Consider the following 20,314-nt stretch of genomic DNA (forward strand, 5'->3'; position numbering starts at 1 on the left):
ATTATCCGGATCCTTAAAATGACCGGATCTTGCAAACCCTACTTATGAGTCAATTTAGTGTATAAATGGACTTGTATTGTTATCCGCAAGTTCAATTCGCACTCCAAGCTTGAGCCATGGGGCTGTTACGTATTGTTGCGGTCGTGGTACTATTGATCCAGCTTCAAGCATTGACTGAGGCTGCGAGTAATCTTCCTCAACTCCCAAACAACAGACTAGCAGAAGGACCAGACAGAGAACTCCCCAACGCGCACGCAATAGAATGTGGCAAAACCAAAGTCAGCACCGGCAAGGTGTCAAAAACGCGATCCATATCTGAAGCAATGTCATACTTCTCAGATTACGCGTTCACCTCTGGAGCACTAGTGACCCAAGGACCACCAACCAACCACATCGGAAAGGTCACATTCGCTAAAGTAAAAGGTAAAAAAACTGTTTACGCGCTTCAAGCAGATCCTTCAGGAGAACATGCATACTGGCTACCTCAAGGAGGATATACTGATATCCCTGCTCATCCCAGCTCCAGTCAACCGAAGTATGTCTTCACACCTGACCTCAGCGGCTGCTCATTGACAGTTACCCCCATGAGCAACGGATTCCTACGTCTTCGGCACGTTGAAGGAAGCAAGGAAGCCGTTCAGTTCAACAACTTGTCGGAGGCCGATAAAGGAGGATCAACAACGTATGCCTTACAGTACAAAGATTACGGATACTTGTTCGAAAAGGCGGGGCTCGTTGGAAATATCCAGGCGTTTGCGTACATGCATTATACTGATGGCAAATGGACCCTCATCTTACAGCGTAAGACGTGCGCAACCACTACTGGTGGATACAAGTTCGAGAAAGACCTGCTGAAATCTACAACAAATGTTGATACAGAGAGCTCCTACAAGCCAGTTACTGGTACGCAAACCTACAACATCCCTTAAATTTTTATTAATTTTAAACAAAAAAAAAAAAAAAATTAATTAATTGTTTTTATTCTTGAAAATTTGTTTTGTTTCTTGTGATTTTTTAAGCAAAAAACAATGTTTCGTATTACTATTTTGTAAAAAGTAATAAGTACTATAACATCAAAGTACTAATTTTTCGAATATTGTTTACATGGTTGTTTTTATAATTGAATTGGAATAAATACGTCATCAGTATTTTTCGTTTTATTGTTTTGTTCATCTTGCTAATTTTATAAATGCATAATGCTGTGTGTGTTGCATATCTGTAGGTATATAAAATGGATGTATTTTAGCAAAAACGTTCCAAACCTCAACAATTTTTTATTATATTTTGGAACTTATTTCAGGAACATCAAAAGTGAAGTTAAATAATAACATGACTGCTTTGGAACGTTTTCGCTAAGATACGTTCTATTCTGGTTCTTAAATTTTTCACCGTAAATATTTTCCTAAATAGTTCCTAGTAGGATCCTATATCGTCACTACTTAAAAAAAAACTCGTACCTCAAAATAGATAGATTCTGAGTGAACTTTATGAACATTATGTCAAGGTTCAATTTTGTTGACATATTGATTTTAGATAAGAGATTTTTTCAAAGTAGTGACGATATTTGGTTACCTTTTACCCAAAACGGCCATCTGGCTTTGTACAATATACAGATTGTTTATAAAATTTTAGTCTGAATGACCCACATTTTATCCCGGAAAATTCCATAGTTTCCATGGGATAGCGATGAACGAATTCTTCGTAGACAATAAGGGCCTGTTTCGCCACTTGTTGACTAACTTTAAGTGTCAGATAAAAGCAATGCCATCTTTGTTTTTTTTTATTTTTTTATTTGACTGGATGGAAAACGAGCAAGTGGGTCTCTTGATGGTAAGAGATCACCACCGCCCATAAACATCTGCAACACCAGAGGTATTTATTGCAGATGCGTTGCCAACCTAGAGGCCTAAGATGGGATACCTCAAGTGCCAGTAATTTCACTGGCTGTCTTACTCTCCACGCCGAAACACAACAGTGCCAAGCACTGCTGCTTCACGGCAGGATTAGCGAGCAAGATGGTGGTAGCAATCCGGGTTGACCTTGCACAAGGTCCTACCACCTGCGAACCTTGTTTATTCGGAAAAAACAAACAGAGACAGCATCACTGACATCCGTCACTTAAAGTTAGTTGTGGTGAAACAGGCCCTAAGTATTTATAATTATCTCGAACTTCTATTACAAAATTAGCACCACACATATCCTCAATACGCAAAGTAGGTCGTACTTCTATCTGACCCATAAAAACTATATTTGATACACATAGGTTAGTAAAAAGCTTTATAATTTTAGTGGTTCGTTAAGATTGAGAGTTTCGGTGTAGTTGAAAGATTTTCTAGTGGTAACATTCCATCTGTCCATTGTAACAGGAATTCCATCCGTAGTTGGCTTGCAGCATTCGTCCTTTTTAGGATCAGTGCGTCCACAGGTGCGTCCACAGACTTCATCGCAAGCTGGTTCCCTCACATGGCCTGGCCCAATCACGCGCACCACAACTATGCCCAGTATCTTGTGATACTGGTGCACCAGCATTGTTTACAGAGCGACATCTTGAACCTTGCTTCGAGTTGAAGATTGTGTAAAGCAGATTAAAGTGGAGTGACCCCCAGGGGTCCACAGACTGCACGTGAACATGTCCTATGTTATCACGTTTATCTGCTGATAGTGAGACTGTAAGCATAGTTATACGGCCTACCTACATTGTAAGTCTAATGTATTTTAATGGAGCGACTGGACAGAACTAGCGCAATTATTTTTTGACTAAGATGTTGTTATAGCAATCATCGAACCAGTTGCTTCGAGAGTTGAACTATGTGTAAGAGTATGAAACCGACGTATATACCGTCGCTTGTTAGGTACTGTTCTTGTTTGCGAAAAACTTGTTCAATATTTTTTTAATGAGAAATGATTTGGATTGCAACTGTGTAAAGTGTAACCCATGTTTACTAATGCTTCAGTAAGAAAAACAACGGTCAATTCAATAGTTACTTGTTTTGCAAGGGTGGAAAGTTACTGTTTGGCGCGAGTGCATTTTACTGAACTCCGAGCAAGAGAAAGATCGGTAGAATCAAAAGAAGAATTCTGAGCTTAGCGGAGGGTTTCAAAGGCACGAGATGCTAAACAACTTTACAGCCGAGCGAAACACACAATTTTCACCTCACTACAGTGTGAAAAATTGAAGATGGAAGAAAATAAATTGATCACTCATATAAGTCACGTTTTTAAACTTCCGTGATTTTCACTCATAGTCAAAATACCACCAACGGGACTTATCACGCTAACACACACACGAGTAATATATACCTCGACGTTTCGGCAACATTGCAGTGAAGTCAGTTTCAGATTATTCATGATTTGTTTTCAGATAGCTTGCGCCCGCGGCTTCGTCTCAATCGCAAAATTCTTATCCCGTGGAAATTTCTCAAAATACGTCCATAAAAAGAGGGAATTTCTAAGTAAAAGTTCAGACTTTCTAGATCTAGGGTTTGGATTGAACGTTTATGGGCCAATCAACTATTTTACCGACACTTCGGGCGTCTCCTGCGTTACCAAAATTGTCTCTGGCGTTACCAAAAAATCGTACTTCCAACAAGATATTTCACGGTTTAATAGGTTGAACTTACGTAGGATGGCATGTATTCATGTACACCATCTATTAAATTACAGAAAAAACATGTTTTACTTACAAAAATCTGCAATTGTTTGAAAAATGTCGCGGACAGATTAGTGTCGGGGTGTCGGTAAAAAAAATGATAGGCCCTTATAAGTGAGTCAGCAAGGATTTTTTTATTTCATTTTGCAAGTAGCTAAACCTATTTAAAATTAAAATAATCTTAGAATTAGTAGAATTGGCAGTGAAAACTTTTTTCCCTCCGGTGCTTTCAGAATTTTCACTTGTATACCTATTCTACCTGTTTTCTTTCTATTGGACCTAATTTTTTTTGAGTAACGACGAAGGAACTTATATAGTTGAACAAAATGTAAATTAGTATCACTGTTGTCATTTAGTTATAACAAAAATGGAAATACTAACGCGTTTATATTATTCAAATAACATACCTACTATACTATGACAAACCCCGTTTCACAGGTGTTAGAACGTGTCAATATGTTTTTCCGGTGCGTTCTGAATTTCCATTACAGGCTGTTTATCTTCTTCTGTTTTTTTCTGTAATTTTATTGTAATTAACGATGCAGTGGAATAATTTCATACCTACAGCTAAACTATGTACATAATTTATACGAGTAGGTTAAAGCTCTATTCTGTGAAATAAAAACAAAGTCAACAAACAAATTACAAATTTACAATAAAAACATCGAATTAAATTATGTGTTCGGGACCTATTTTGGATTTGAACCCGCGTCGCTTGATTGCGTGTCCGGTCGCTGTGCCGCTCGGCCACGGTGCATAACCATTTAAGTGTGCTGCCTGAGCGTGCACCTACCGGTGCTAGGACGCCTACGAGTGTGCTACGAAGACTGCTACGACAAAGTGCTACCAGCTACTCCGTGATCTCATAACGTTGGGCATCGCCATCCGCTACGAAAACGTTATTGCATCAATATGCCAAGTTACGCGCACTCCGCCACCTACTTAGCCTCCAACTACGGATTGCGATGTACAAGGATCTGATACTGCTACAGGTGCCCTGTCGGATTCCGGGAGGAAGGCGGAGCCGTGTGCATCCCAACGAGGAATACGAAAACGCTGGTCCGACTCACTCACCAAAGTTAAATTATAATGGTAACCGGCCGGATAAATTTGATAAATTTAAGGATGAGATTAAGCAAATGCTGATCACTTGGAGAACTGAGCACGATCAAAGGTTGGATTCTTGGAAAGCTGATCAAGACGCAATCTTATCGAAACTTACTTATCTATCGATATATTTTGTATATCAAAACTTTAATTTAAGATTGTAATCAACACATTTGATCCTATCTCTAGCTTTTTTCGTGTTGAAGTGAAATGACAGATCAAAGTAAAGTTCAAATATTTGGAATTCAGTAAGTAGACCGAACACTGTAGTCAGCATTTTAAAAAAAAAGTTACTTTGTCTCACGGAGTGAGCAAAATGCGATTTTGCTCACTGATTTCTCATAGCAAAACCTGCCTGTTTGAGGTGCTGAGGTGAAAATAAACATGTATGCATGAGCCAGCATTTTCATAATAATACTAAGATATGGCAAAATCAGGAGTTGTCAAATACCGTATTTTAGGACGAAAAGATAGAATTTTAAGATGCGAACCGCATAATGCGGACTAATTTCAAGGAGACGGTAAGTGCAATTTTGAAATTTAATAATAGAAATCAGAAATAGATTCTTCAAATATTGGAGAACCTAAGAGGCAAAGAGCAAAACTGTTAACTAATTTTATGTGTGGAGCCAGACCATTGATTTTATTTTTTATGTCATTTATATTTGATGGTAGTTATTTACAAAGTCTTCGCATTCACCAAAATTAAGTTCCAAACTAATTATTTCAATTTTAAGTGTAAAAAGCTCCATAAACACAATATCCACATCACCTCCTAGAGTTCCGTCTCTAACTTAATAAACTAACCTTACATTCATTATAAAGAACCTTCGGTGCACATGCGCAGTTTGTGTTTACTCTAAGACAGGTTAGGTAGTCAGACAGTTTCTTTGCAAGCTGCAATAATAAACGCGGTAGCGTGTCAAGGTCAAGCCAAGTTCAAGCTGACAGAGCTGACGAACATGAGCCTTGTGTAATTTTACCCGAACCATTTGGAGCCACTTTTGACCCTCTCATAACTTAAAAATAGTCATACTTCTTAGAGACAAAATGCTGCACTTCGTGATGAAAGCAAGCCGCTTTGCACATTGATAGTACCAACTAAACTGAGTGATTTGACCCGCAGCAGCGGAAGTTTCACCCCTTAGGAACAGAGATGGCGCCACTTCTTTGAAAAATATTTCTCAAAATTCTACAAGCTAAAGTAATAGACCGACTTCAATGTTTAATATCTCAAATGAAAGCTTATTATATACGTTACTTATAAAAAATACTAAAAAAATGTGTACTGTAAACTTCTGGCAAAACACGGCATCTTAAGTTTTTTTTTCTTACTTGATTTGTAGTTTTTACTTGATTTCATAAAAAAAACTGTATATTGTATGCAACATGAATGGTTTAATGCATAATACATATTACTGAGTACATAACAAGTATTTAAAAAAAACCCGACACCGATACCTTTCATATTTCACGAAATATGAAGTTTAAATGTGAGCACTTTTGTGCTCACATTTATTTATTTATTTTTTAAATTCTTTAAAAAATATTTTTAAAAAATCTACAAGCTAAACTAATAATCGTTTGAGCAACCTCCTAATGATTTTAAAGACCTATCCAACGATATCCCACACTACAAGGTTGGATGAGAAAAAAAATCACCCCCACTTTACGTCTATGGGAGGTACACAAAAAAAAAAGTTTTTAAATTTTTTATTGTAAGTACCATTTTGTCGGCATAGTTTACATACATATTCGTGCAAAATAACAGCTTTCTATCATTGATAGTCCCTGAGCAAAGCCACGGGCGGACAGACAGACAGACATGGCGAAACTATAAGGGTTCCGTTTTTGCCATTTTGGCTACGGAACCCTAAAAACCTTGTTTGCTCAGTCTTGTTTTTGAAAAACATGTCGTTGATCGTGATAATAGTCTGAATTTATTACCTAGCCGATTTGGGCTATAACAAGCATTTATGGACGTCTAAAAATCAATAACTGGTTCTAAATAAACATCGACATCTTTTTAGCCTGTTTTTAATTATTTTGTTGACACAGTCTGCGACAGAGTTAGTGGATGAGGAAAAAAATATACAAAAACCCTGTTTGCTCAGTCTTGTTTTTCAGTTATCTTTTTGAAAAACATGTCGTTAATCGTAACAATAGCCGGAATAATATACCTAGCTGATTTAGTCTATAACACGCATTTATGACCGTCAAAAAATCTAACCCCGGCATCCCGTGAAACCATACCGAAAATACAAACTGAGACATGGATGCACAGAAAAACCAGAAAAAGAGACCAGCACTGGGAATCGAACCCAGGTCCTCAGCATTCCGTGCTGCGTGCTATAACCCCTACACCACTGCTGGACAGGAATCTAGACACGATTTTTTCCTATGCATACATATCTCAGATTGCTTATTTCTACTTTGCTACTTAAGCAGCAGCACTAGCGACATCTATGTTGCGTCGACAGACGTCACACTCTTTCGGAACCAACCGCTCACCCAGACAAGAGATGTCGCTACTAAGCAATCAAATTATTTTTACCAAAATTAATTTTGGCTCCGGAACCCTAAAAACCGGCTAAGGGCGTATTGCACACGCCCGAAATAGGGTTCTGTAGCCATTACGAAAAAAGAAGTAATGTTTTTCTGAGGATTTCGTATTTTGTGCGGAATATTCCAAGTTTAGATATATTTTATACTTTAGGCTGCTATTTACTCTTAAACTACTAATAATTCTCAAGAAAACTTAACTGTTATAGCTTTCCTTGTAAGTTTGATATACTTACTACCATCCTGATTTTTTCAAATATTTCCACTCACCAATTTAGATGTTTAATGATAATTTGCACTTTAAAATTGAATATTTTGCAAACAAATCACTGAATCGAAAAATCGTTTGAGCAACCCTCTAATGGTATTAAAAGACTTATCCAACGATACCCCACGATACACCGCAAGGTTGGATGGGAAAAAAAAATATCACCCCCACTTTACGTCTATAGGAGGTCATCATCCATCATCATCCCAGCCTATATACGTCCCACTGCTGGGCACAGGCCTCCTCTCAGAACAAGAGGGCTTGGGCCATAGTTCCCACGCGGGCCCAGTGCGGATTGGGAACTTCACACGCACCATTGAATTGCTTCGCAGGTTTGTGCAGGTTTCCTCACGATGTTTTCCTTCACCGCAAAGCTCGTAGCTATAGGAGGTAATCTAAAAAAAAATATTTTCTTATATTTTTGTTGTACCATTTTGTCGGCATAGTTTACGTATATATTCGTGCAAAATAACAGCTTTCTAGCATTGATAGTCCCTGAGCAAAGCCGCGGACGGACAGACAGACACACATGGCGAAACTATAAGGTTTCCGTTTTTGCCATTTTGTCTCCTGTCAGTGTTAGGATTAGGCGGTTTAGTTACATAAAGTTTATTTACAATGAAGGTCAAACAAAGGTCGAACGTTATTTTGCAATTAAAGACACGATCATTTAGTATTTTTTCACTAAAATGTGATAAAATGATTTAGTAAACCTATTTCTCGAAATGGTTTTGGAATTAGACCACATTGTAAAAAAGTGATCAATGCCAATTGAGGCTGAACTTAAATATATTGATTAATGTCGAAGTCGGAATGGATTACTGTACAAAGTCACACATAATATCACGCAGCATAATAGACGCAGCTGTCTTAAAGCAAAAATGAAACAACTATGTTACTTAAACAATACTGACCCTTTATTCAACATACACATTTTCTGAGAAAATAATAACAAAATAGAAAGAGAAAAAGATAGGTTTGACAGGTAGAGATCCAATCCGCCTTTCTGTATGTACCTATCTCAAAGCTTATCAATTGTATTTTGTTTCTTTTCTTTTGTAAAATTAAGATCAAAGATATCTTCACACTTAACTGCCTTGTCTCTATCACATGTTTGAACTTTTGCACAAAATTGACAGATGACATACAGTGACAAGACACTAAAGTGTAAAGATACCTCAACTGTACGATAAAGAGTTTACATATGTACATATATACATACAAAAAGAACGTCGTTAAAGCATTTAATATTGACCCCCCCCCCCCAACGAGCGTAGTGCCTACGTGCCTACGCTGCCTGTCGTTTGCAACACTGCGCGGGTGGCCGCCTGTTGAACAACAGTACGAGCAGCGCTAACTGCGCGCGCGCGCGTCGCGTGCATACGATGTTACCTGCACCAAGACAAACAGCGCACCCAACACAGATAGCGTAGGGCCTTACTCTCACGGTTTATAATTTATACAAAACGTCATCACGCCAGATCACGAAATTCCTGGGCATATCGTGAAATGACGCTATTTCATGAATTGGCTAAGGGACATCCGCCATATCGTTCATAACTCACCGTTTAACGATTTGCCTAGTGACGTTTAGGCAGATCATGAAATTCCTAGGCATATCATGAAACGCCGCCATATATCGGTTCTGGCACTTCGCTGGCCGCTGCCGTGGCACGCTCGTTTCGCTCACTCGGCTCATGCGTTGTGGTCACAATTCACACTACCACTCCTTTGCTTTGCTCGTCGTACCTAAATATTTCTTCTTTTCGGCATATCACGATGTGACCGGTATAAAGCTAGGTATATCGACGAATGCGTTGCTCTAATCGATCGGTCGTATTGTTTCTCAGGCACATCGTGATATGCCTGGCCAACTTTTCAGCGGCTGGGGAAGTGCCAGAACCGATATGGCGGGTTTCATGATCTGCCTAAACTGGCTAAATCATGAAATAGCGGCGTTTCACGATATGCCTAGGAATTTCCTGATCTGGTAGACTTTACGGTCGACCGCCGACATATACCTACGTTGAAATGGAATAGCCAATTGTACAGGTTTTCAACTGATGAACTGGGAAAATGCTGCGTTGGCCTCCCACTAGTGGACTGACACGTTGGATAATGGTAACAAGATGAACCGAAACAATTACTTTGCAAGAAATGTGTGTTCATGCAGTTCCACCTCCACACTGCACAAGTACACCAACACAAACCCATCTATCACCACCAAATGTGGTATAATGACACTGACGCGTTTCGAACTCAACCAGAGCTCATCTTCAGAGCAACAACCGTTCACCATGCTATCAGAGAAGTTAGACTCAACAATATACAACAACAACAGAACACCAAGATGTTTATAGTAGCGTTCCAAGGGGGAGTTCAACAATGTAGCTTCAGTTTGATGATGAGTCATTGATGACTATGATGAGTCCATGTCCAGACGACTAGCCTAGGTATTCCCGGAGGAGAGGAGGGGGGTCTTCGTGACGCTAGTAGCAGTTCATCCCGGCGCCGGCGCAGCTGGAGTGGCCGCGGTAGCCGTGGGCCCGGCAACACTCGTCCCGCTCAGCGTTGCCTCGAGTACAGACCTAGAAAGAAACCGTTAGATTAAAGCTTAAATGAAATTAGTTTTTCTTTAATGTCATTTTTAATGCAAGCTTTTGTGCTGACTGTACTTTCACTTGACTAAGTAAGTATAACTACTCTCATTGTCATACTACATTTCCGTAACAAATTTCAAGTCGAGGCCATGAACCGTTGAAGAGTTTCGTCCTGCAGAGACGATCCTGGCCAGACCACCAGGATGTCACTACCAGATTGTCACCAGTACATAATACATAAGTACTTATGCCTTTTAATTCAATCCGACTACTGAAAGTGCGTCAAATTTAACTTGCAAAATTTGACCCACACATACATATATAAAAACATAGGGTAAATCGTCAAGTACCTTCTAGTTCTAGGATACTATACGTAGTCAATATTCAATAACTGGCCACCTTATACTAAATTGAATTGTGGTCACCCATAAATAGAATTATCGAAAATACAAACTGACGCACAGAAAAACCAGAAAAAGAGACCAGCGCTGGGAATGGAACCCAGGTTCTCAGCAATCCGTCCTGCGTGCTATAACCTCTACACCACCGCTGGACAGGAATCTAGACACGAATTTTTTACTATGCAATTTCAGGTTGCTTAAATTATTTATACTAGGCTACTTAAGCAGCAGCACTAGCGACTAATTTGGAGATGAAATAAAAAATACAAAAAGACTCCAAAAAAGTAATCATATAAATAGAATTCATTTTTAGGGTTCCGGAGCCAAAATTGCAAAAACGGAACCCTTATAGTTTCGCCATGTCTGTCTGTCTGTCTGTCGGTCTGTCCGTCCGCCCGCGGCTTTGCTCAGGGACTATCAATATTAGAAAGCTGTAATTTTGCACGAATATGAATGTAAACTATGCCAACAAAATGGTACAATAAAATTTTTCGATAATTCTACTAATTCTAATTTTCTTTTAAAATCATTAGGAGGTTGCGAAAACGATTTTTCGATTCAGTGATTTGTTTGCAAATAAAATTAAATAAAATTCAGAATGGTAGTAAATATATCAAACTTTCAAGGAAAACTATAACGGCTAAGTTTGCTTAAGAATTATTAGTAGTTTAAGAGTAAATAGCAGCCTAAGGTATAAAATATACCTAAACTTGGAAGATTCCGTATGAAATACGAAATCCTCAGAAAAGTATTACTTAATATCTTCGTAATGGCTACGGAACCCTATTTTGGGCGTGTCCGATACGCTCTTGGCCGGTTTTTAGTATGAAGTGGCCAGTACCTAATTGACTATTTGCCATAGGTGCAATTTAAATAAAAGCTTGTAAAAAAATACCTGGTCACAAGGTCCAACGCGAACAGCCACGGCGCTGGCCAGAATGATGGCCATCAATACCAGCACAAACATAGTCTTCAGAGCGGCCATCTTGGATTAGGTAGGTGGAATTGTAATGTCAACGGTGGGCAAGGAAGTAGTTGTGTCCAGCCTTGAAAGGTACTTAGCTTATATAGGCCAGGGGAATCGGAAAAATCTGTTGGAAGTTATAAAATATTTGATTATCCTTTACCATTGTTATATAGGTAATGTTATGAATTATAAAACTTTGTGGTTCGTTGGCGAGGTGTTTCTCATTCAAGTACAGTCAACTAGATTGATATCGATAGCTCCGAAGTCACAAAAATATGTGCATATACACGTCCTTGATGTTCAGCCCATAAACTCATCTGATGTACATGTATACATCGCTGCTTATATGTCGGCGGCCGATCGTAAAATCCGCCAGATCACGAAATTCCTAGGCATATCGTGAAATGGCGCCATTTCATGATATGCCTAAAAGTTGGCCAGGCATATCACGATGTGCCTGAGAAACAATACGGCAGATCGATTAGAGCAACGCATTCGTCGATATTCCTAGCTCTATACCGGGCACATCGTGATATGCCGAAAAAGTAAAAATTTAGGTACGATGAGCGAAGCGAGGAGTTAGTATGAATTGTGACCACAACGCACGAGCCGAGCGAGCGAAGCGAGCGTGCCGCGGCAGCGGCCGGCGAAGTGCCAGAACCGATATGGCGGCGTTTCATGATATGCCTAGGAATTTCATGATCTGCCTAAACGTCACTAGGCAAATCGTTAAACGGTGAGTTTTGAACGATATGGCGGATGTCCCTTGGCTAATTTATGAAATGGCGCCATTTCACGATATGCCTAGGAATTTTACGATCAGCCGCAGACATATACAAAAGCGACACAAATAAAAAAAAAAGTCAAAATGCTTTTATTGAAAAAAATACTATTTTTGCAATAAAGTTTTGTTTTTATTTGTGGCGCTTTTGTATATAAGCAACGACTAATTTTTGTGACTTTGGTTGCGATTAATTATTGTAGTTTTGTAGGTCAAGGTCACCCACCAGCACCAATATCTGACACAACAAGCGTGCATTAATATCTTATACAAATATATTTCTAGGGCCGGTAGAACGTGACAAATATGTTTACACTTCTCATGCTCGTAAAGTTCGTGTTTATGCTGGATCTATGCGATAAAATTACTTTTTATTCTCTAGTGCATAAAGTAAAATCTTCATCCAAGACCAAGGCAATTAGTTGTAAACAGCCACAAACAAAGAAGTTTCTACACATTATTTTTATAATTTTTAATTTATATAAAACTAAAAATCAAACTGAAAATATTAATAGTTTTGTGTGAACAATAAAAGGTACCTAGCAAGTGAACAATTATTTCCACTGTTGCTATTTCATTTCCTCGCCATCGAAGTGAAAAGCAGTGTAAAACTCTAGCATTAAACCCATTTCGAGGGGACTTAAGGGGGGCCGTCAGGGTCCTTATGTCAAGTGATGGAGTAGCACCGTCGAACCCTGAAACTCTTGCTGCCTTGAAGTCGAAGCACCCGCCCCTTCTCGGCCTCTTGTATTTCCGCCTGAGCCGGACAATTCAGTTTCGGCTTATGAAGTAAGAGTGGAGGACGTCGCACAAGCAATAAGCTCTTTTAATAGCGGTTCTGCTGCTGGATTGGATGGTATACGGCCTGTGCATTTAAAGGAGCTTACTTCTGGATCAGCTGGTGATAATGGTGTACGACTGCTCGAACGCCTGACTAAACTGTGCAACTTCCTGCTCAGTGGCAAGTTGAATGTTGCGGTATGTCCCTATATGTACGGTGCTTCTTTGTGTGCGCTGTCGAAGAAGGATGGAGGTTTGAGACCTATCGCTGTCGGTAGCACATTTCGCCGTTTAACAGCTAAACTTGGATGCCGTGCTGTGAGGGAGGAAGTGGCCTCTTACCTGCAACCTTACCAGCTAGGTTTTGGTACGCGTCAAGGCTGTGAGGCTGCTATACATGCGACTCGAGCATTCTCTTTAGACGAGAGGAACGCGGACTGCGTTATCGTTAAGCTAGATATTAAGAATGCATTTAATTCTATCGAACGCGACGTTTTATTACGTGAAGTCAAAGAGACGGTGCCATCACTCTATCCTTTCCTTTTTCAAGTTTACTCGTCCCCGTCCAATCTTTTCTTTAACGAATACCCTATACTTTCTCAGGTTGGCGCGCAGCAAGGAGATCCTCTTGGCCCTTTAGTATTTAGTCTTGCCATACATAAAACTATTTCGGATCTTCAGTCGCCTTTAAATATCTGGTACCTAGATGATGGTACTCTCGGGGGAAAGCCAGAGACCGTACAACAAGACTTACTCACTCTCCTTCCACGTTTGCAAGAACTAGGGCTAGAGATAAATACAAGTAAATGTGAATTCTTCCCCTGCAGTACCGCATCTCGAGCTTCCTTTCACTTATTTGATGGTTTTCTTCCTGGCCTAAAAGAGTTAACAAACCAAAATTTCAGTCTATTGGGGTCTCCTATTTTCCCAACAGCTATCCCTGATGCCTTTGAGGTGAGGAGGCAGCTTTTTCTGACTGCCAGAGAAAGACTAAAGAATCTTCCGGCGCACGTGGCTTTGCTTTTGTTGCGTGTATGCTTTGCGGTACCAAAGTTGACCTATTTTTTGCGCACGGTTCCTACTTGGCTTAGCATCATGCACATTGATTCATTTGACTCTGTGCTGAAAGAGACGGTTGAGTGTTTGCTGAATGTCTCACTTAATGCCGATCAATGGGACCTTGCTTCTCTCCCCATTCGGAACGGGGGGCTAGGCATAAGGCGCGTGAGAGACGTGTGTCTGCCGGCTTTCCTGGCGTCGTCGGCTGGCGTTGTCGACCTTGTAACGCAAATTTTACCCTCAAACGATTATAAAGCCACTATACCTTATGCTTCCGATGCACGAGCAGCTTGGTCGTCTCTCAACCCTACTTCATCAGTGCCGGAAACGGTACACCTCCAGCGCTCGTGGGACGAGGTGGGGGTGAAGCGGATTTCCGATTGCCTATTGGAGAGGGCTGCAGGCGTGGATAGAGCCAGGCTAGTTGCCATATCCAGGCCGGAATCCGGGGCTTGGTTACACGCACTTCCTTCTCCTCACATAGGAACGCTCCTCGACGACGACTCCTTGCGGGTGGCTGTTGCTCTTCGCCTGGGCTGTGATGTTTGCGAACCTCATATATGCATCTGCGGCACTATGGTTGAGAGCAACGGTCATCATGCATTGAGTTGTTGTCGTTGTGTGGGAAGATTTCCGCGCCATCACGCGCTCAATGAAATAATAAGAAGGGCCCTGGTTTCAGCTAACGTCCCGTGCGTGCTGGAGCCACCAGGTCTTAGTCGGTCAGATGGTAAAAGGCCTGATGGGATGACCTTGGTGCCATGGCAAAAGGGAAAGTGCCTTCTCTGGGACGCTACCTGCGTCAGCACTTTTGCAGCCTCGCACCTGGGTCGAACCACGAGGACCGCGGGAGCTGCTGCGGAATCAGCGGCCCTTAGGAAGCGCGAGAAATATTCAGCCCTCTCCAATTACATATTTGTTGCGCTTGCGGTGGAGACGACCGGTTGTTGGTGCTCGGAGGCTAAGTTGTTTTTTAAAGAGGTAGGACGCCGGCTGCGGGACCGGGGATTAGACTCTCGCTCCGAGTCGTTCTTGATGCAAAGGCTATCTATCGCCGTTCAACGCGGGAACGCGGCAAGCGTGTTGGGCACCTTTGCGCCAGGAACGATTCGAGGCGGTCTTTTTTTATAATATAAAAATATTATTTAAGTTAGCTAGTAGATTTATTATTTAGTAGTATTTAGCTCTTAGGTATATGATTGTATTTTCCAATGTAAAATGTAGTAAAATGGCTCGTTTTATGCTCTTGTTTTACAATCTACTATTGCTCGCTCCGCTGTGGCAGATATTAATGCAGGATGACTGTACACGCGGTACGATAGACAATTTTGCGTTTCCTTTCACAACGCATAATATACCTGCATGTGCTAGAGTCTACATGGGCACGTCGCGTAAAACGTCTAGAGAGGTAAATAAGGTCGCGGGTGAGCAAAGAAATTCTTTGTGCTTTAATATGGACCTCCGCAAAGTAACGCCAGAGGGCCTACTCCGAAATTCGAAAATCCAAGTTCGTATCGTACCGTCCCTCTCACTCTCGTGTTAAATAGTATAAGCGTCAGAGAGACGTAACGACACGAACTTCGATTTTCAAAAGTAGTAGCCCTGATGATTCAATAAATTACCTATTCAGAAAAATATTTTCTCATGTTTTTTTATTTTACAAACTTTTATCAAACTTGTAATGTATGAATGTAAGTATGTACATAAGTGCAGGTCAAATCTTGCAGGTTTCCGTCCGAAGTAAGGGTAAGTATTGATTGACGGCTCAGTAGGTACGTAAGACAAGGAAACACGTATAATTATACCGTTAGTGACAGAGCAATTAGTTCACGATAATCACCTATATATGACTATTAATTGATTAAGACTACTTTGTCATATTGAGGAAAACTGATGTACGCCCCCCCCCCCTACCTACGCCGCTGGACGTAGACATTTTTTCCTTGGAATGTAAAACAACAAACAACAATGACCTACAGCAGATCCTCAAATGAATATCACAGGAAGTAGGCTACGCTAACAACTCTTTGTTTCAGCCTACAAAGATATCATAGAGTAAACATCTATTCTTCCTATTGAAATTCCATCGAAGAAATTATACCTATTCTAATTCAATGGAATTAAGCAATCTGGTAAACAAATGTGGTGACTGACATTGACACTTGACTGACGACTGGCTGACTGACTGACTGACGTTGGCTCTAGTGATGTGAATGCTCTTTAAGATACTTCAATCAGCAGTAAATAATTATTTTGAATTTATTCATATTTCATTATTTAAGTATTTATTATTTGTATGTTTATAGTTATGATAAAATAGTAGCGAAATGAAAATACAAGTTTATTTATACATTACCGCCTTATTTTTTTTAATAAATAGCTTTTGTCCAATGGGGCAAAGAGTCATATACAAATTGTTGCCAAGACGAAACCATTGAGCTCGCACTGTCAGAAAGTTATCAGATCTCACGTAGAGTCAATCTTAACTCTACACGCCCTAACTCTACAAGCCTTAACTTCAGAAACACTGGTTTCTTGGAAAGCTTAGCCGTTTCGTTGCTACATAAATATTGTGTAACACGAAAGTAATGAACAGTTTTTTTTTTAATTTACGCTCATGTAGGTACTGTAGGTATAGAATAGATAATACAAATAAATAAATAATAATAAATATCATGGGACACTTGATACCAATGAGGGCTATCGTTTTTTGTCTCACTAGATGGCGCACTGTTGCGTGAGGTTTTTAAGTGTGGCTTTCAGAGTCTGTTATTACGGGCGTTAAAACAAAGTTTAGATTAAAATCATATTTAAAACACCTTAAAACCGTACCATAAAAATATCCAGCAACCACAGTGTTGCTAAGTCCCGTTTTGTTCGGAAAAAAAGGGAGGACAAAAGTTTCCGAAAGACAAAACTGTCTCAAAACACAGACATTCATTGCCCCGTAACGCATAATTGCCATAATTAATTTCAGGTTATGCAAAATATTCACAAAAAAAATCTTATTATAAATAAACCCGCGTAGCTCACCCAAAAACTATGAGATTTGACATTTCGGAGACCTCACGCTACACTAGCGCCTCTAGCGGCGAATTCATTCGCGATAGCCCTCATTGACCTACATAGTCCCAAACTAAGCAAAGCTTGTATAAAAAAACCCATATAGTATGGATACGAAGCAACGGATAAACAAACTTATATATGTAGATAAATACATATTATTAAACATCCAAGACCTGAGAACAAACATTCGTATTATTCATATAAATATCCTCGGTCAGCTTCAGCCGGGAATCGAACCCGGGACCTCAAGCTTCGTAGTCAGGTTCTCTAACCACTTGGCCATCCGGTCTTCAAAAATATGAATGAAAACACAAAAAAACGCAAGTACTTATTATATTTAGGAGTTAACAAAACATTAACAGTAACATTCAATGTAGATAGACTGACATGAAGATTGGCCAAAACGGCTCCTACACTAGTTGAAGAGAGTACAAATACTCGTAACAATGGGTTTCGACGACCTGAATCCTTAGTGTCTAACGCAACAATCCTCTTCACCACTTTTTTTTTATCACTTGCGTGTAAGACGAGGATAGAAAGAGATGGCGAATACATTGCGAAGGTCAGCATCAGCATTTTAGACAATACGGCATCTGGCATCCAACGTCGAAGAGTATAAGTATTTTATGAAGGGTACTCTTGAATATCTTCTACGTTTTTCCCCTCCATAGAGCCTCGCAATTATCTTCGATAGCAGTTCATCCCTCCATGGCAATTCGCGTGAAAAGCGTGTCCATGAGCACGGCAGCAGGAGTCTTTCTCCGGCCCGCTTCGATTACAAACTTGGTCGCAAGGTGGCACTCTTACCCAGTTGTTGACAGCTTCCGTATTTGCAATCAAGGCACCAGCCACAATCAATAAGATCAGACTAGTTTTCAGGACGGCCATCTTGGATAATGAGGGCTATCGCGTATGAATTCGCCACTAGAGGCGCTAGTGAAGCGTGAGGTCTCCGCAATGTCAAATCTCATAGTTTTTGGTGAGCTACGCGGGTTTATTTATAACTAGAATAATTTTGTGAATATTTTGCAATATCTGAAATTAATTATGGCAAATATGCGTTCCGGGGCAATGAATGTTTGTGTTTTGGGACAGTTTTGTCTTTCGGAACTTTTGTCCTCCCTTTTTTCCGAACAAAACGGGACTAAGCAACACTGTGGTGGCTGGATATTTTTATGGTACGGTTTTAAGGTGTTTTAAATATGATTTTAATCTAAACTTTGTTTTAACGCCCGTAATAACAGACTCTGAAAGCCACACTTAAAAACCTCACGCAACAGTGCGCCATCTAGTGAGACAAAAAACGATAGCCCTCATTGCGTGATGTTCGTAACACAGCTTGTGTTAATCTGTGGTTGAACATGATTGTTTTTCACTCCATATTTATATGCTCAGATTGTTTAGGGAAAACCATTTAGTAATTGATAATGTATGCAGCTAGTTTATCCTCGTTTAGTAGGTTTGTTGAGTTATGAATGGTAACAGGAAAACAAATAAGAATTGCTTATGTGCGAGTTAGAAAGTGTATTTGTCATCATATCAGCCGAAGGACGTCCAGTGTTGGACATAGACTACCCCCATAGGCCTCCATTTGCTTCTGTTGGAAGCGGCCTGCATCCACCCACAGTGAACCCACGGCTTTAACCAGGTCACTTCAACGAGACGAGACCGCAATATGTAAAACAGTACGAGACAGACAGAAAAAACAAAATTTTAGTCCAGAAAATTGAAAATACATAACATAAAAGGAAGACAAGACAACTGCATGCGCCAGGCCAGGTAGCGTGTGTGTGTGTATGTGTGTGCCTGTGTCTATGTGTTGACATATGGATTTACCTACCTACTAATAACCAATACGTTTAATTCGAAAACGCGTCACCTAAGTATACGAGTATAAAGCATTAGGCAAAGAGGGGGATTTTCGTTGATTCATTATTTTCTCATTACTAACTAAACCAACAGCAATTAAAACCTAGGCTTTTCCCAAACTAGAGTATAAAACTGAGCTAACGAAATCCTACTTCACACAACGAGAACACACTTCGCACCATAAACAATTAAAAAGTTGAATTCCCGCGCAAATTTTCAAGATGGCTGCTGTAAGAACTACTTTTATTCTCCTACTTGTGGCTTGTGCGTTAATAGCGAGTACGGAGGCGGTCAATAATTGGGTGAGGGTGCCACCTTGTGACAAAGTTTGTAGAAGAAGCAATCCCGAGAAAGACGCTTGTTGCAGAGCTCATGGGCAAGGCATGCATGCCAATTGTTATGGAGGTATGCAGTGTTACAGGCGTTAGACCCACAAAATGATGAAAGCAGTGAAGTAACTAGGTGACTGTAGGTTGCCAGATGGCCGGGGCATCCGGGATTGTCCCGGAATTATGTGTCTTGTCCCGTGTCCAGGAATTACACTTTAATTTCACGGATTTCGACTACGAGAGCAGTATTGCCTTCCATATTAAAAACTAGCTTTTACCCGCGGCTTCGCACGCGTAAACTATTCGGTGTGGTAGCTGCAATTGAAATTTTCGGGATTTTACAAAATTCCCCTGGAAATTTCCAATATTTATATCGTGGTCTTCATTGAGGTTGTGTTGTGAATAACTGTACAAAATTCAAGACTCTAAACCCAGTGCTGAAGTTTCAAATTTTTTCCCTATCCAAATTCAAATGCAAAATTCAAATTCAAATCATTTATTCAGTAAATAGGCCGCAATGGGCACTTTTACACGTCATTTTTTATACTACCAGCGCTTTCGGAAAGACCATCATTGCCAAGAAGAATGCGTCGCAAGAAACTTGGCAGAAAGTCATTTTTTCAAAATAAAATAATTACAAATAAAATACTTAAAAACTACAGTATACATTAAAGAAAAAAATACGAAATAATAATAATAATAATACAGGGATGTATGGGGTCCTTAGTTACAAAACTATACGTGGGAATATCGGGATAAAAAGTAGCGTACATAATGTGTTATCCAGACATACGGCTACCTTCATCCAAATTTCATGCCTATAAGCCTAGCGGTTGTTATTTCGACATTTTATTCCTAGGTTATCCCGTGGTAATA

General features: G+C 40.0%; 1 protein-coding gene across 1 annotated transcript; it reads right to left on the bottom strand.

The window, feature by feature from the left end:
* Positions 1 to 8,769: 8,769 nt before the first annotated feature.
* LOC141445001 (spodomicin-like) lies at positions 8,770 to 11,666 on the bottom strand. The gene is made up of 2 exons (XM_074110780.1): positions 11,483 to 11,666; positions 8,770 to 10,174 (listed from the first exon to the last, which is right to left on the bottom strand). The coding sequence occupies exons 1-2, from the start codon at positions 11,570 to 11,572 to the stop codon at positions 10,076 to 10,078; spliced, it is 189 nt and encodes a 62-aa protein (XP_073966881.1). The 5' UTR covers positions 11,573 to 11,666; the 3' UTR covers positions 8,770 to 10,075.
* Positions 11,667 to 20,314: the final 8,648 nt, after the last annotated feature.

The sequence above is a fragment of the Choristoneura fumiferana genome, unplaced genomic scaffold (genome assembly GCF_025370935.1).
Source record: "Choristoneura fumiferana unplaced genomic scaffold, NRCan_CFum_1 Sck3bRy_12;HRSCAF=142_pilon, whole genome shotgun sequence".
Taxonomy (NCBI): domain Eukaryota; kingdom Metazoa; phylum Arthropoda; class Insecta; order Lepidoptera; family Tortricidae; genus Choristoneura; species Choristoneura fumiferana.

What these genes read in the sequence shown, in the direction of transcription:
- LOC141445001 (XM_074110780.1), bottom strand. Translation starts at nt 11,572, where the DNA reads ATGGCCGCTCTGAAGACTATGTTTGTGCTGGTATTGATGGCCATCATT. An exon ending in GCGTTGGACCTTGTGACCAG is followed by an intron (nt 10,175 to 11,482) that starts GTATTTTTTTAC and finishes GTTTCTTTCTAG; the next exon opens with GTCTGTACTCGAGGCAACGC.